We start from the raw sequence: 17,302 nt of genomic DNA on the forward strand, positions 1-17,302 counted from the left end.
CCAGTGCATCTGTTTCCTGATGGCTACTTCTGAATCCAAACTGTTGGACTAGCAAGAAGAGGCAAGTTAAGTTGTAGCTCCTAGAAGAAGACTTTTTATAAGCCTCCGTGTGACAGGAGAGCAGACACATAATGTTCTGGAAGAAGTGCGCTGACTAGTCACAAACATCCACATATAGAAAACTCCCCTGCTTTTATTAACTTGAAAGATAAAGTGTAAAGTCTAACTAAATTGTTTTCTTAAAATTTTAATGTATGAGTGAATATTTATCGTAGCACATTAGTTAAGACCGACACTATATACGTATGGCGAGAGAGAGAGGAATATATATACATATATATATATATGTGTGTATATATATACACATATATATATATATGTGTGTATATATACACACATATATGTGTGTGTATATATATACACACATATATGTGTGTGTATATATATACACATATATATATATATGTGTGTGTATATATATACATATATATGTGTGTGTGTGTGTATATATATATATAGAGAGAGAGAGAGAGAGAGAGATATGGAGTCTCACTCTGTCGCCCAGGCTGGAGTGCACTGGTGCAGTCTCCGCTCACTGCAACCTCCGCTTCCCGGGTTCAAACGATTCTCCTGCCTCAGCCTACCGAGTAGCTGCCACTACAGGCGCGTGCCACCACACCCGGCTAATTTTTGTATTTTTAGTACAGACGGGGTTTCACTATGTTGGTCAGGCTGGTCTCGAACTCCTGACCTCTTGATCCGCCCGCCTCAGCCTCCCAAAGTGCTGGGATTACAGGCGTGAGCCACCGCGCCCAGCCCATATATTTCTATTCTACTAAACAGAATAGTAGAATAAAATTAGACATGGTAGCTGAAAAGGATGATTCTTCGATTATTTTAAAGAAACTTTTAAACTTTAAAAACCTCAGAAATTAGGAATTTACAACTTTATTACACAAACGTGCGTTGTTAAAACATTCAAGAGTAACAGTATGTCCTGTATTAATAGGGATAATATATAAGAAAAATAGAGATAGCCACACAAAACTATATATTCTACAACATTCTTTGACAGAAACTTCAAAAGCAGAGGTGAAAGATACATGGATTTTGGAGCCACTGAAGCCGTGAAATTTCAGTAAAAATTATGTCAAATGTGACTTCAAATTAAATTCGAGAAACATTATTGAGAACCTGTTCTATGTACAGCACTGTGCTAGGTCCCACAGGGAGAGTAAGTCATTTAGCATTGCACTCTAAAATCTGGGCATATTGGTGCAAAAGGAGGTAAACAGCAAGCGTGGGTGTCAGAGGACCTGGCCCAAGCCGGGACCCTCCTGCACGTAAAACGGAGGGTAGTGAGAAGCTCTAGGAAGGGGCCGCTTCCGAACACGCGCGTCGAGGAGGGCGCTCCAGGACTCTGAGGGAGCAGCCCGGCTGGACCGAGGCCGCGTCGTTCCTGCGCTTACTATTCCCAGACCCGGACTCCCGATTCCGGAGTCACGGCCCAGGACGCGAAAAGACTCTACACTGGCACCGCCCTCCTCTTTAGGCGGGCGGTCAGTCCCGGGTGCGGGCTGCGCTGGAGGCTGAGGTGGGAGCGACATGGTGTGGAGGGGCAAGAAATGTCGGCACCAGATGCGCCAAGAAGGAGATTCTACGAGCAATTCCCCCCTCGGGCCATTGTGTTGCTGTTTATTAGCCCCTGGGAGGGCGTCAGGACAAAAGGAACCCTCCTCCCTTCTTAGTACTCAGGCCCAAGGTCGGGTGTGGGAGCCGGCGCGCTGCTTTCTAGGCAGCCACGGAAATAGGTATCAGCCGTTAAAGCTTGGCTACAGGCAAGGGGTGGCAATCGGCCCCTGGCGCTGTGGGGCCCCGCATCCCACAATCCCCGCGGCTAGCCTGCGTGGCTACTGGCGACAGCTAGCGGGCTGCGAAAGCGAGCCCGGCGTCTTGACAGCAGCCCACGCGTCGAGGCGGGGCTTGAGCCCGCTGCTTTAAAAGGTCCGCGCGGCCGGCCCCGCCCCTCTGGTGCCGCGATTGGATCCGGCGGGGGTAGCGTTGATTTGATAGGCGCAGAGAGGGTGGGGCTGCGCACGCGAGGCGGGGGGCCTTGCCGCTGCCTCCGGGGCTGGGGCACGAGTGGCTGCGGAGTGTGGGTGGTTGGGCGTGAGGGGCCGACGGGCTCGCGCGCGCGCCGTCTGCTGAGGTCCCTCGGGAAGGAGGAGAGCGCCCGACGCCGACCCGCACGCGCAGCCCGGCAGTCGGCGGCGCGCCGAGGGCGGAGGTGGTGTGTGTGTGTGTGTGTGTGTGTGTGTGTGTGTGTGTGTAGCTCGGGTGCCAAGGGCGAGCCATCAGTCCCCGGGTGCGAGTCCCTGCTGTCTTCCACACCCTTCCTCCCTCCAGGCTCCTTTCCTACATCCTTCCCGCGCCCCCACGGTTGCGGACCGAGCGAGAACCCCCTTAAGCAGGTGTAGGGGGCGTGCGGGGTGGCACGAGACAAAAGGGGCACGGGGGTAAGCCCGCCATGGCCTCCCGGAGCCTGGGGGGCCTGAGCGGGATCCGCGGCGGTGGCGGCGGAGGCGGCAAGAAAAGCCTGAGCGCCCGCAATGCTGCGGTGGAGAGGAGGAACCTGATCACAGTGTGCAGGTACGGCAGCGCAGGGCGAGAGGAACCAGCCTCCGGCCGGGGCTGAGAGCCCTGGGTTTCCGCGCGGGTCCCTGGGGGTCCCGGGCATGATGGGCTGCCGCCCAGTGCCCCCGCTTATGTTGCGCCAGCCAAATCTGTGAGCGCGCAGCTCCTTGGACAGGGGCCGGGGTCTGGACACCGCCGCAGCCCTGGACTTTGTGTCAGTTCCAGTGCTGGAGGTACCGGAGGATAGAGCTTGGGGCGGGGCTGGGGGAGGATTTGTTTTGAATGTGCAATCTAGTGTCAGAGTGAAAGAGGAGGGCAAGGAAGAAGAGCTCTTTCATTTAATGCCCATTCAACGGTCAGCCAGCTTTTGATAAAGTGGTAGTTACTGTGATTGTTTACTCTGTTGCCCCCAAATCAGAGTGCATTTCGTTGTTTTGGCTTGTTTACATTATCTTCACCCATTTCATTTCACACGTTAGTTGAGTGCCTACTACATGCCAGCCATTGTGTATGTGAGCGTGTGTGTACTATCCACTTTTCAGCTACAGTGCTAGTGCTGTTTCTGCAGTTGTTATTAAGAGTGGGACTGTGGAGGATACCTAGTCTTTATGTCAATGATTTATTTTAAGGCCTGCCTTTCCTTAATGCTTTATAACTGCAAATGTAGTATTTTCTTCAGAAAAATATAGAAACAGTAAAAGAATAATTACTATTGGGCCGGGCGCTGTGGCTTACGCCTGTAATCCTAGCACTTTGGGAGGCTGAGGCGGGTGGATCACGAGGTCAGTAGTTCGAGACCAGCCTGGCCAACATAGTGAAACCTCGTCTCTACTAAAAATACAAAAAATTAGCCGGGCGTGGTGGCGGGCGCCTGTAATCCCAGCTACTCGGGAGGGTGAGGCAGGAGAATCGCTTGAACCCGGGAGGCGGTTGCAATGAGCTGAGATAATGTCATTGCACTCCAGCCGGGGCCACAGTGGGAGACTCCGTCAAAAAAAAAAAAAAAAAAAAAAAAAAAAAAGAATAACTACTATTTATAGTAAGCCTAGTATTCAGAGATAACTGGTTTTTAACATGCTGATATATTTTCTTAAAGTCTTATATCTGAGTATTAAGAAAAATTGAAACCCTAAGCGTCAATTTCTTAGGAACTTCTCTGAACCATTAAGTTGTTTTAAAATTACTTTCTTCCATCAGACTCCTAATTATCACCTAGTGATATTCCTCTTAAGAATCAGATGATGATGAAACTTCTTCTTCCTTTGCAATTTCTCTGTATTTTTCCGTTATTTTTCTTGTGTAAAAATGTGTCTAGCATCCTAAGTGGAATACAGATAATTATTCCAGGACTTAAATGCAATAACTCACAGTGACTTTTTTAAAAAATACTTGAATTATTACAAATGTTCAGCAAGAAGACCTTCTTCATTGACTGTAATTGTATATGTGTATGTAATTATTACAGCACTTTGAGTTGTAAATGGTAAAGTAATATGGTATCTGTTTAATTTGCCATTTGTGCTGTCTAGGATGTAACTTTTTGAGACAAATAGGCTGTTAGGTGTTTTAAAATATAGGTAAATATCTTTAAAGTAGGTAAGTGGAACAATAAGCAAGGCTAATTTTCTTAACCATATATACAGACATTAAAAATTGCTTTAAAAATAAGGATAGTTTCAACATATACAGTGCTTCTTGGGGGGTAACATATTTAATAGAAGCTCTGTCAGCTTTTGTTAAACTTCACAAGGGCAGTGATTCTATCTGCTTTTTGCTTAGTCTTCTTTTTTTTTTTTTTTCAAATTCTCAGTATAGCATCTAACACTCAAAAAATATTTATTGAATGAATAAATTCAGTGATGGGTACTGTCCCTTTTGCTTCTCCATTTTTGTTTTGGCTGGCTTTAGGTCATGTAATGATCATGTGTGCCCTTATCAGAGACAGTTGAAAAGAAAAGGATTTGCATTTCAACCTTATTTAAATTAAATTTTAAATTATCTTTAAGAAATTTTAGGAACGTCATACTGATTTCTGGGGACAGCTCTCTGTATTAGTTGTATTTTCATGATTGTTATTTACATAATTTTTTCTACTGTGAAATGAGTATGTGCTAACTTTAGTTACAGTTTACACATAGATTTAGTGTAATAGCTAAAATAAGTTGTGGTTTCTGCTCTGGATTTCATTTGTGTTGTTATTTATATGGATAATATTAAGGCTGTTCTTCTGATCCAAATAGTTGATGGTGCATGTAAATTATCCGTTTGTAGTAATGGGGTCTATATGATAGACTTTGTCTGAATGACTTACTTTTTGGAAGAAAGTCACTATAGGCCATTTGTATATTTTAAGTATCCCCATTACAAATTTAAAAAAATGAATAAAGCAGCATTTATGCATTTATTGCTAGTTTACTTTCCAGAGTCACCAAACCCTGGGTATTTCACTCATGTCTCTTATGAATTCTTTTTTTATTTTTTATTTATTTATTTTTGAGACGGAGTCTCGCTCTGTCTCCCCGGCTGGAGAGCAGTGGCGCGATCTCGGCTCACTGCAAGCTCCGCCTCCCGGGTTCACCCTGCCTCAGCCTCCTGAGTAGCTGGGACTACAGGCGCCTGCCACCACGCCCGGCTAATTTTTTGTATTTTATTTAGTACAGACGGGGTTTCACCGTATTAGCCAGGATGGTCTCGATCTGCTGACCTCGTGATCTGCCCGCCTTGGCCTCCCAAAGTGCTGGGATTACAGGCGTGAGCCACCTTGCACCTGGCCTTTTTATTTTTATATCTCAAATCAGAGATGATTTGATAATCAAGTTGGAAAGAAGTTGATTTGGTGGAAATATAACTGGGTTCTAGGTTGACTTTATCATTAACTAGTGTGCACTTTCACAAGCCATGCAACCTTTCCATTTGTTCATTTTTGTTATCTGTAAAATAATATTGGACTAGATCATTGTTAACACTTCAATTATAGGCCTAAAATTAATAATGGCTTCTAAGCAAAATATGTTTATATTTAGTTTTGAATTTTTCCAAATATGAGCAGGGTAATAATGATAAGATAAATATTTATAATAGCTAAATTAGGTATATGCATTTTTCTCTATAAACAAAAATATTTTGGACTGTGCCTTTGATTTTGTAATTCTCTGCTGATGTTCTGGAAAAAATTGAACCATTTACAAAACCAAAAAAAAAAAGTCACCAGCATATATCATTCTAGTGTATCCACTTATACTTACACAGTAATGTTTTTCCTTACCCCTTAAACAATTTAGATGTATGCTCAGTTTAGGTTTAAAGTCTTCTTATGTGAGAACACAATTCTTTATGTTTAAAGCTTTATTCAAGTGCATTATATAGTTTTGAACTTTGAAAATGGGTTGTTTGGATAAGTAAGATAGTCAGATAAAGAGCTGAATTGAATTTTGGCTCATTGTGATTGTATATATGTATGTAATTCATCAGTTTTTTTAGTGAACATTTACGTGTCATAGACTAAAAACATTTGCATGGTCCTTATTTCATCAGATAAGTACTATTTTTTCATATTTTTCATAGATTTTGGTGAAGAGATAGTAGGTCATTTGAGGACTCTAAATCTTACCCACTCAACTTCAAAATATTCATACACTTGACTTTGGCACTGAGAACCAACTAGTATTTTCCCTGTATATTCTCTATCGTTTAGAACTTCAGAAAATTAAGTTGTTAAAGCCCTTCAGATTTTTTAAACTTGCATTTTTATCCATGGATAATCAGATATTAGTCACTTTCTGTCCTTTATAAGCTTCATTGTTAACAGAAAACCTTATATATTCCTTTGATTTTGGTTTTGGTGGCAGAGTATTAAAATCTAAATTCTCTTTCTATGGCTTAACAATGTCTTATGAGCAAATTATTAAAATATACACATATAAACATTTCAGAATAACACTTGTCAAACTTTTAAGTCAATACTTTTAAGAGAAACTTCCCATGCAAAGTCATAATTTTCCTGTTTTGTGGCTGGGAAGGACTAAAGGAATATAAAGGACTAAGAGGAATATAAAGAGTAGTGTGATAAGCATGGTGGAGACAAGTGATGATTTCACAATTCAAGTGTTTTTAATAACGTATGCATAGTCTTAGTTTTCTATAGGTCATGATATTATTTCAGAACCTGAATATTATTTCAAATTACATTAGCACCTCAGTTTTTCCATTATAGCCAGGGAATGAGAAGCTTATATTTTTATACGTAACTAATATTTGAGTTAAGCTTAAAATCCTTCATCAACTATAGTGCTTTGCTCAGCATTTATTTTGGAGTGCAGGATTTGTATAACTGAAATTTATTTAAGCATGCAAATTTAATCCACAACACGTAATATTTACAATATTTTGAATGGATTGCTTTAAAAAAATGATTACACTTTTCCCTACCTTCTTGAAAAAGACTATACATAGAATAATGTAATCCTTATTGATGACTTTACTCTGTATCTTCCTCTATGAATATGCCCACTGAGCAGTGGTTGCCCTTGGAGACTCTTGTGGCATGTAGAGCTTTTGCCTAAGTGGCCCCAGAAGATTATGTGTTTGGAGTTCTTTGAGCTTTTGCATCCTTCTGTTTCTTCCTACCAAGTTATTTGTTATTTCTTACAACGTTTTCTATTTCTAGCAGTTCTTTTCTTTGTACTTCCCATTCTGACTTGCAGATTATAATTTGTTGTGACCTGGGAAAGTATATAACTAAACTTATCAGGTGTTTAATTTTTTTTTAAAAAAAAAAAGCACCCAGAGGCCTGAGTTAAGTTTAGTGAGCTTTAGCAATCTGAACTTCTTAACATTCTGGTGCTAACTAATCAGAAAAACTGTCTAGTCTATGCTTGAACTTGGTGGGAGAAATGCAGATATGTGAAATGTTATTAAATATTAATGACAGTATAATCTGTCTTACCCTGTTTTGTGTTGCTATAAAGGAATACCTGAGGTGGGGTAGTTTATAAAGAAAAGAGGTTTATTTAGCTAACAGTTCTGTAGGCTGTACAAAAACCATGGCCCCAGCATCTGCTGGGCTTCTGGTGAGGGCTTTTGTGCTTCATCAAAACATGGTGGAGAGAGTCAAAGGGGAAGCAGGCAGATGTGAAGAGAGACCAAACCTAAAGGGCATTCTGGTTTTATATCAACCTACTCTTCTAGGAACTGATCCATTCTTCCTTGAGACCAATCCAGCCTTACTAGAGTGAGAACTGGCTCACTACTGGGAGATGAGTACCAAGCCATTCATGAGGCATCCTCCCCCATGATTACCCAAATACTTCCTGCTAGGCCCCACCTCCCAACACCATCACATTGGGGATCAAATTTCAACATGTCATTTGATGGGGACAGACCAACCATATACAAATTGCAGCATAATCCTTTAAAGAACTTTAAATTTGTTGGCTGGGTGTGGTGGCTCATGCCTGTAATCCTAGGACTTTGGGAGGCTGAGGCAGATGGATCACCTGAGGTCAAGAGTTCGAGACCAGCCTGGCCAACATGGTGAAACCCCATCTCTACTAAAAATACAAACATTAGTCGGGTGCAGTGGCGGGGGTTGGGGGTGGGGGGGCACCTGTAATTCCAGCGGGAGGCTGAGACAGGAGAATCGCTTGAACCCCGGGGCGGAGGTTGCAGTGAGCCGAGATTCACTACTTCACCCCAGCCTGGGAGAAAGAGTGAGACTCTTGTCTCAAAAAAAAAAAAAGAAAAGAAAAAAAAGAACTTTAAATCCAGTGATTTACTTTTTTTGTTACTATTTGCTTGAGTATGCTTGAGTATGCCTCATAAGATTATTCATACCTTGGCTATAGTGATTATAATATTTTGGGCTAAAGCTCTTTTAGTCATTTTATATGTAGTAGAACTTTGAGTTTGGATTCAACATTAGTTATATACCTTGGAAGCAGGTTCAGTATTATTAAATATTTCTAAGGATTCTTCATGCTCTAATTAGTAGATGCTCACAATGGAGGTAGGGTGATCCTCTTTTCAACCACTAGTCCTAGAGTAGACATTTCAGCATTCACAAAAGGTCATTCTCTCTTCCCCCAACCAAACTGCATTCATATTAATTGACAACAGAGACTAGCTATCCCCCAGTCCTTTACTAGGGGGTATTTATTTTAACTTTGCTGTTGCTGCTTGATAATTGTCAAAATTTCAGTTGAGAGATGATATTCAAGGGGGAATATTTGAAGCTTACCCACTCTTCTATTCCCTCTTACAGGTTTATAAAATATATCCCTGGGTCAGTCCAAAGCATCAGAGAGAATTGGGTATGTAGACTGCATTGCTCCACACTCTTCAATCCCCAATTGCTTTTACTCAGTTGTATATTGGAAAGATTCTATCAGTCTGCATTGAAGGTCATCATAAGAAGCAGTCACAGAGGGTCTTGAAGTTATTGTCAAGGACATTATTATGTCAAAAGGGGCTTCTTTTTTGTGAAGACTTCTGTGAGAAATCTCTGTGTTTAGTGCCAACAATTTGTATTTTCAAGCAATTGATTTATTTGTATTTACTGGACACGAATGTATAACTGACAACTTTATCTTTTTCTCATGCAGCTGTTAGAAATCTTAGTGTCAAGTCTGTAGTCAACCTCTACGAGGTATGTAGGACATCGTGATAATGCTTTTAGCCTTATTTCTAGCTCTACTATGCCACTATTCTTTTAATATAAATTTTTATTGACTTATACTTTCCATATAGAGAAGCATACGTAGCATAACTGTGCAGCTCAATTCATTTTTGTGGTAGGGCACAATGTTGTAACTAGCACCCAGGTCAAGAGAAAGAACTGTTCAAATATCAAGACCTCCTCCTTGCTTTCTTGTAGTTAATACCCTGGTTTTTAACACCATGGTTTGTTTTGCCTTTTTAAATATTTTAAATGAATGGAATAATACAGTATATACCTTTTTGTGTTTAGCTTATTTTGTTCAACATTATGTTTGTGAGGTTCATCCGTTTTGTTGCATGTTGCTGTAGTTTGTTCATTTTCATTGCTGTATCTTATTCCATTGGATGAATATACCACAGTATTTCCATTCTGTCACTGGTTGTCATTTGAGTTGTTTCTACTTTTTGACTACTACTAACTAAGCATTCGTATTTATTTTTGTGACGATATGTACATTTTTCTGTCTGATATTAGCTTGGAGTGGAATTGATGAGTCATATGGCATGCAGATATTCAGCTTCAGTAGATGTGAAAGTTTTCAAAAGGAGTTGTACCAACACTCATACTAGTAAGCAGTGTGTAGGAGTTCCAGTTGTTCTGTATCCTAACTAATGCTTGACATTTTCTTTCATTTTAGCCAATCTTGTATGTTTGTTGGGGTGTCACATGGTGGTTTTAGTTTGCATTTTCTTGATGTCTAATGAAGTCAAGCACCTTTCCATAAGTCTATAGGCCATTTGGAGATTTTCTTTCATAAAATGTCAATTCAAGTCACTTAGCAACTGGAATCTCTGCTTTTAGTTTATTTTTTAGATGTGCAGTTCTTTGTACATTCTGTATGGGAATCTTTTGTTGGATATGTGTAATGCAAATGTCTTCCATTTGGTGGCTTTATTTTTCACTCTGTAGTATGTTTTGATGAGTAGAAATTTCTGATTGTAAAATGGCCCATGTATTTCCTTCATGGTTAATGCTTATTGTAATGTCTTTAAGAAGCCAGCCTACTCCAAAGTAATGAAAATATTCTTTTTTCTTCTAAAGCTTTATTGTTTTATTTTTACATTTATATCAACAGTCCATCTGTAGTTTATTTATGGTGTGAAGTACAGGAGTCAAGATTAAATATTTCCCTTAAGGAAAATCAACTGACCTAGTACCATTTATTGGAAAGACCATTGTATTAGTTTGTTCTCCTGCTGCTATGAGGACACACCCGAGACTGGGTAATTTATGAAGGAAAGAGGTTTAATTGATTCATTGGTCTGCAGGGCTGGGGAGGCCTCAGGAAACTTACAAGCATGGTAGAAGGGGAAGCAAACATGTCCTTCTTCACAAGGTAGCAGGAGAGAGAAAAATGAGAACATGAGAACCAAGCAAAGGGGGAAACCCCTTATAAAACCATCAGCTCTCGTGAGTGCTTACTTACTATCATGATACTAGCATGGGGGCAACCATCCCCATGATTCAATTACCTCCCATCTGCTCCCTCCCATGATATGTGGGGATTATGGGAACTACAATTCAAGATGAGATTTGGGTGGGGACACAGCCAAACTATATCAACCATACTTTCTCTACTACACTCATGCATCACATTTATCTTAGGTGACTGGATAATTTGTGGTCTATTTCTAGACTTTCTTTTTTCCAATAGTCTATTTGTCTGTCCTGAGCTAATATAATACTAAATTAATACCTATAACTTTATATTATGTCTTGATGTTTGGTAATATAAGTTATCGAGCTTTATTTTTCAAGATTATCTTGGCTATTCTTGGCCTTTTACAAACTAAATTTTAGAATCAACTTGTCAATTTCTGTTAAAATATTTTTCTGGGATTTTTATTAAGCTTGCACTGGTACTATAAATCAGTTTTGGGAAAACTGTCATCTTTATAATATTAAGACTTACGTGCAACCCATGAACATAATCTATTTCTTTATATGTTTAAATATTCTAGAATTTTTCTCAATAATGTAGTTTTGCATATATAGATATTTTAATCTCTTATTTATTCTTGCATATTTGATATATTTTTATATTATGGTAACTGAAATCATTGAAAACTTTTCATTTTCTTGTGGTTGTTGGTATATCGATATAAATTTGACCTTTTAAAATACTGGTCTTATATCTAACAGTCTTACCAGATTTCTTTATTAATTCTAACAGATTTTTTGCAGTTAAAAATTTTTTTTCTGAGTACACGGTCATGTCATTTACTTATTTTATTTCTTCCTTTTACAATCTTTATGGCTTTTCTTTTTTGTCTTATTGCACTGGCTAGGACCACTAATGCAGTGTTGCAGAAAACATTCAAAATTTTATTATCAAATAGGATGTTTGCAGTAGGTTTTTCTTGGTTTCCTTCTATTTCTAAATTGCTGAGAATTTTTATCATAAATGGATGCTGATTATTGTATTATTAATTTTTTGTCTTTCAAGATAAACATGATTTTTCTCTCTTTTATTGTTTTCATAGTGAATTATGTTGACTTTTGCATGTTAAACCACTCTAGAATAAAAAAACAGTTGTGATGTATTGTCTTTTTGACATATCTTTGCATTCAGGGAGTTAATATTTTGTTTGGGATTTTTGCATATTTATTCATGGTAGAGATTGGTATGTAATTGTCCTTTCTTATAATGTTCTTGTCTGGTTTTGTCATTAAGGTTATTTGGCTTTATAAAACAAGTTAGGAAGTGTGTGTTTGTGTGTGTGTGTGTGTGTGTGTGTGTGTGTATGTGTTTCCTCCCCTGTTCTGTAGAAAAGTTTGTGTAAGACTGATACTTCTTTCTTAAACCTTTGGAAGAATTCACCAGGGAAGCAATGTGAACCGCAAATTGTCTTTGTGGGAAATCATTTAGTAACGGAATCAATTCATTTAATAAATACTGAACAATTCAGATTTCCTGTGTCTTCTGGTATGAGTTTCAGTAGATTTTTCAAGGAACATACCTATTTCATTTACATTGTCAATTTTTTTTTTTGCTAAGACTTTTCTTAATATCCTCTTAATGTCTTTTTATTGTTTGAAAGATCTGTAGTGATTTCCCATTTTTCTTTCCTGATATTATAATCTCCATTTTCCCCATTTATTTTGCTAGGCATTTATTAATTTTACCAACTTTTTCAAAGAACCAGCATTTGACTTTGTTGAGTTTCTCTGTCGACTCGTGTTATGACTTTGTTAATTTTCTCTGTCGATTCCTGTTTATTTAAAAATCTATTGTCGGCCGGGCATGGTGGCTCACACCTGTAATCTCAGCACTTTGGGAGGCCGAGGCGGGTGGATCACGAGGTCAGGAGATCGAGACTATCCTGGCTGACATGGTGAAACCCCGTCTCTACTGAAAATACAAAAAATTAGCCAGGCGTGGTGGCAGGCGCCTGTAGTCCCTGCTACTCGGGAGGCTGAGGCAGGAGAATGGCGTGAACCCAGGAGGCTGAGCTTGCAGTGAGAAGAGACCGCACACCACTGCACTCCAGCCTGGGTGACAGAGCGAGACTCCTTCTCAAAAAAAAAAAAAAAATTTATTGTCTAACTTTCAAACAGTTGAAGGTTTTTTAGTTACCTTTTATTTGTTGATTTCGAATGAATTCTGTTGTGCAGAGAACATATTCTGAAAGATTTCGAGCTTTTGAAATTTGTTGATGCTTGCTTTATGATGCAGTATATGGTTAATTTCAACATATATTTCATATGCATTTGGAAATAATGTGTATTCTGTCATTGTTGATTGCATGATTTATATGTCAGTTAAGTCTAGTGTTTTAATTGCCTTGTTCATATCCTCTGTATTCTTACTTGTTTTTTGTATACTATTTAGTGTTGAGAGAGATGTGTTAAAGTCTACCTCTGTGACTGTAGATTTGTCTGTTTCTCCTTTTAGTTTTGTGATTTTTACTATAAATATTTTGTTTTATTACTAGTTTTATGGAGATTTAGAATTGTGGTCTCTTCCTAGTAGTTTGATTCATTGTCATCATGAAATGCCCCTCATTATCTCTAATAATGCTAGTGCCTTAAAGTCTGTTTTATCTGCTATTAATACAGTTATAATAGCATTCTTTTAGCTAATGTTCATATGATGTCTCTTTTTCCATCTTTTACTTTCACTTTTGCTCTTTCTGGGCTCTTATATTTAGAGTGTCCTTGTAGGTAAGATAGGATTGAATTTTGCATTTTATGTAGTCTGATAATCTTAGTCTTTTATTTAGCCCATTTTAATTAATGTTGTTACTATTATATTTGGATTTATAGCTATCTTACTGTTCATTGTATGTTTGCTTTTTTCTCCTTTCTTGCCTTATTAAATATTAATATTTTTATAGTTCCATTTATTCCATGATTCCAGTTTTTTACTTCATGAACTTGTGAGTCATATATTCCATTTCTTTATATATGTTTATATATATTTCTATTCTTTTGGCAGTTACCTTTGATTTATTACAGTTTAGTGCAAATTGTAACTTTTACTACTTCTCCAATAGTGTTAGAACCATTTATTCCCCCACATCCTAAAACATACTTACATATATATGTGTGTGTGTATATATATATATATATATATAATCTTACAACATTATTTTATTACCATATTTTACAGTAGATATTTAGGAAATACACATTTATATTTATCCACATATTTACCCTTTCCATTTTCCCTTCCTCAGTTTTGGAAAAATTTTGGTTATTATCTTCTTTTTACTTTTTATTTTTATTTTTTAGAGGTCGGGTCTTGCTGTGTTGCCCAGGCTGGAGTGCAGTAGTGCGGTCATAGCTCACTGCAACCCTGAACTCCTGGGTTCCAGTGATCCTCAGCCTCCTGAGTAGCTAGGACTGCAAACATGCACCACCACACCCAGCTAATTTTTTTTTTTTTAATTTGTAGATACAGGATCTTGCTATGTTGCCCAGGCTGGTCTCAAACTGCTGGCCTCAGGCATTCCTCCTGCCTGAGCCTCCAAAAGTGTTGGAATGACAGGCATGAGCCACCACATGTGTCTCCATTATCTTTTTACACTCCAATTACATTATGTTAAACTTTACCAGGCCTCACTTGATTCATATTCTTTCCCATGGTTTCTATTCTTCTTTCTCTTTATGCTTCAGCTTGTATGTTTTCTGTTGACTCCTTTTCTAGTTCATTAATTATGTCTTATGCTTTGTCTATTCTACTGTTTAATCCATTGAATGAGTTTTTAATTTCAGGTAGTTCTAGAATTTTTATTTGATTTTTTAAAATAGACTCTAACCCTCTGATTTTAAAAACCTGTCTTTTTACCTGTGTCCTTCATTTCTTCTCATCTCTTGAACATATTACTCACATTTATCTTAAAGTTCTTATTAATTTAGAATTTTGAATTATCTTTATATCTACTTTTATGGTCTGTTTTTTCTCTCTCTTACTCCTTTCTTTGTCATGTAGTCCTATCTTTTGTCACATCTAGAATGTTATTGAAGCCACACAATGTTTATTAAGTTCTTTCTTTAATAGTTTTGTTGTTCTTTTAGTACTGTCATGTTTACGCTTTTGTCAACCATTATGTGTCAAAGTATTCATAAGAACATAGTATACAATAGAAATAGACCACAGTGGAGTAAACAGATGGAATGCACCACTCAATTTTAGAAAGATATCGCCAACAGTTTACTAGTACCCATGGCCAATAGTGTAGGTTAATGACCACTTTGCTTTACTAGTGTTCATCTTCCACCATAAGATAGAGTAGTAGCTGATTGCTTTCATCCAGTCAGGGACTGTGCTGAATCCAGACTAGGTTTTAACCATGGTTAGTCTTGAACAACCTACAGTTTGCTCCTTGCCTTTCAGGGTTTTCAACTTAGATTTGGCATATTTTCTAGCACCCTTCCTCCAGCAAGCCAAAACAACAAAATGCACTGATTTGGGGGCGACAGTAAACAATCACAGTAACTACTGTTTACCAAAAGCTGGCCGACAGCTGAATGTGCACTAAATGAAAGAGCTCTTCTTCCCTGCCTTCCTCTTTTACTCTGACACTAGATTGCACATTCAAAAACAAATTCTCCAAAATACATATTGTTTTGAAAATATTTTATGAAAGATAGAAAGTGGATATAATGCACACATTTTGTTGTTTTAGCTAAGTAAAATGATTTATTGTCTGTTATCTCCAGTGATGGTGATTGTCTTTAGAAGAGGTTAGGAAAACAATATCCTCCAAAGATTCATATTTAACATTAGATTTTGTGATTTTTAAATCTTAATATTTACAAAACCAAATCTTCTGTTATATATCAGGTCTAATCTCAAAATTAATATTAATAACAATTTAAAATTTTAATAAATCAACCACAAAACATCTATATCTTAACATGATAAGAAAATATATTTAATTTATACATGGACAATATGCTTTTTGGAGGAAAAATATTAGATTCAGCCTTTGTGATGAATAATGGAAATTTTAATTAATTAATTTAATTTTTATTTAAATTAGATTTATTTTATAGTTAAGGCTAACATTGCCAGAATTCAAACCCAGATATATCTGGCTTCAAAACATATATATATATATTTTAATACTGTGCTGTCTTGATTGTCTGTGATACAAGTCAGCTTATGTGTGTGTTTGCATAGACAGAAACTGGGAACTTTCATTTTCTTAGCATTCTAGTGTTGATAAAACATGAAGACTATATGTTATGGTTTTTTTCTGTTCTTCATATTGTTCTATTGCTGCTTTTAATGTCCTAGCTTACTAGGAAGCTCACTTATGTTAAAGTATTCTATTTGAATATTTTTATTTGTTCTTGGATAAAGAACAATTGGATTCCCAAGGGATATGTGATCCAAGTATATAAAGTGTTCTTTATTAAAATAATTTTAATTCGGAGTTCTTTCATATGAGATTAAACCAATTTATTTTAAGATAGGAAGTTTTCTTGGTTTGATAGCTTACTAATTTTAGATGAATCTTTTTGGAAAGTTTTGTCTTATTTATTTATTTATTTTATATATATATTTTTATTATACTTTAGGTTCTAGGGTACATGTGCATGAAGCTGGAAACCATCATTCTCAGCAAACTGTCTTTTTTATTTTAAGAGTGTGCTTCTAACGTTATTTTTTATGTTTGGCAATCTGCTGTCATCAGTCTGCTTATATAGCAATACAAGATGTTAATAATATAGTATTTCCATTCTTAAGTGTCTAGATTAACAATCCTCTTTTAAAATAAATTTTGACAGTACAGATTGAGAAAATATTTTAAATACACATCTGTCTCTTTATTTAATTTCTAAAATTTTCCTTTTTAGAGACAGCGTCTTGCTCTGTTACACAGGCTGGAGTGCGAACGCATGACCATAGCCCACTGTGACCTTGAATTCCTGGGCTCAAGTTATCCTCTTGCCTCAGCCTTCTGAGTTGCTTAAAATAACAGCCTCTTTCCACCATGCCTGACTAATTTTTACATTTCTTTATAGAGATGGGGTCTCGCTTTGTTACTCAAACTCCTGACCTCAAGCCATCCTGTGGCCTCAGCTTTGCAAAGTGTTGGGATTACAGGCGTGAGCCACCACACCTGGCCCTGCTTTCTTCCTTTATTTTTAAGTTGATTTTTACATTGGGTAAAATTTTTTGAAATAATAAAATATCACAAAGAGAGTTTCATGTTTCAGGGTACAAATTTCAGGGAAGATGGTTGGGACTTTTTTTGGTTCCAATAAAAGTTTATTTACAAAAACGTTTAACTAGTTGGATTAGGCCTGTGGACAACAGTCTGTAGACCCCTGCTTAAAGGATATGTGAAAGGTATTTTTTCTCATTATAAAATATTTTAAATATGTTAAAATTATATTAGAAAAGAAAGAGGAAAATACACATGATGTTTGAGAATTCTTTTTTGGGTGTGTGGGTGCGGGGCAGGGAGTCTCACTCTGTTGCCAGGCTGGAGTGCAGTG

At 37.7% G+C, this 17,302-nt stretch overlaps 1 protein-coding gene across 3 annotated transcripts in view; it reads left to right on the forward strand.

Annotated features, from left to right (window-relative positions):
* Positions 1 to 2,092: 2,092 nt before the first annotated feature.
* The window catches only part of RUNDC3B (RUN domain containing 3B), a 199,541-nt gene continuing 184,331 nt past the window's right edge, over positions 2,093 to 17,302 (forward strand). For all 3 annotated transcript variants that reach the window (XM_003252340.4, XM_003252338.4, XM_003252339.4), the window contains exon 1: positions 2,093 to 2,649. In XM_003252340.4, coding sequence (XP_003252388.1) covers positions 2,528 to 2,649 — 122 coding nt within the window. In that variant the 5' untranslated portion in view covers positions 2,093 to 2,527. The remainder of the gene's footprint in view (positions 2,650 to 17,302) is intronic.

This window comes from Nomascus leucogenys, chromosome 11 (assembly GCF_006542625.1).
Source record: "Nomascus leucogenys isolate Asia chromosome 11, Asia_NLE_v1, whole genome shotgun sequence".
Lineage (NCBI taxonomy): Eukaryota > Metazoa > Chordata > Mammalia > Primates > Hylobatidae > Nomascus > Nomascus leucogenys.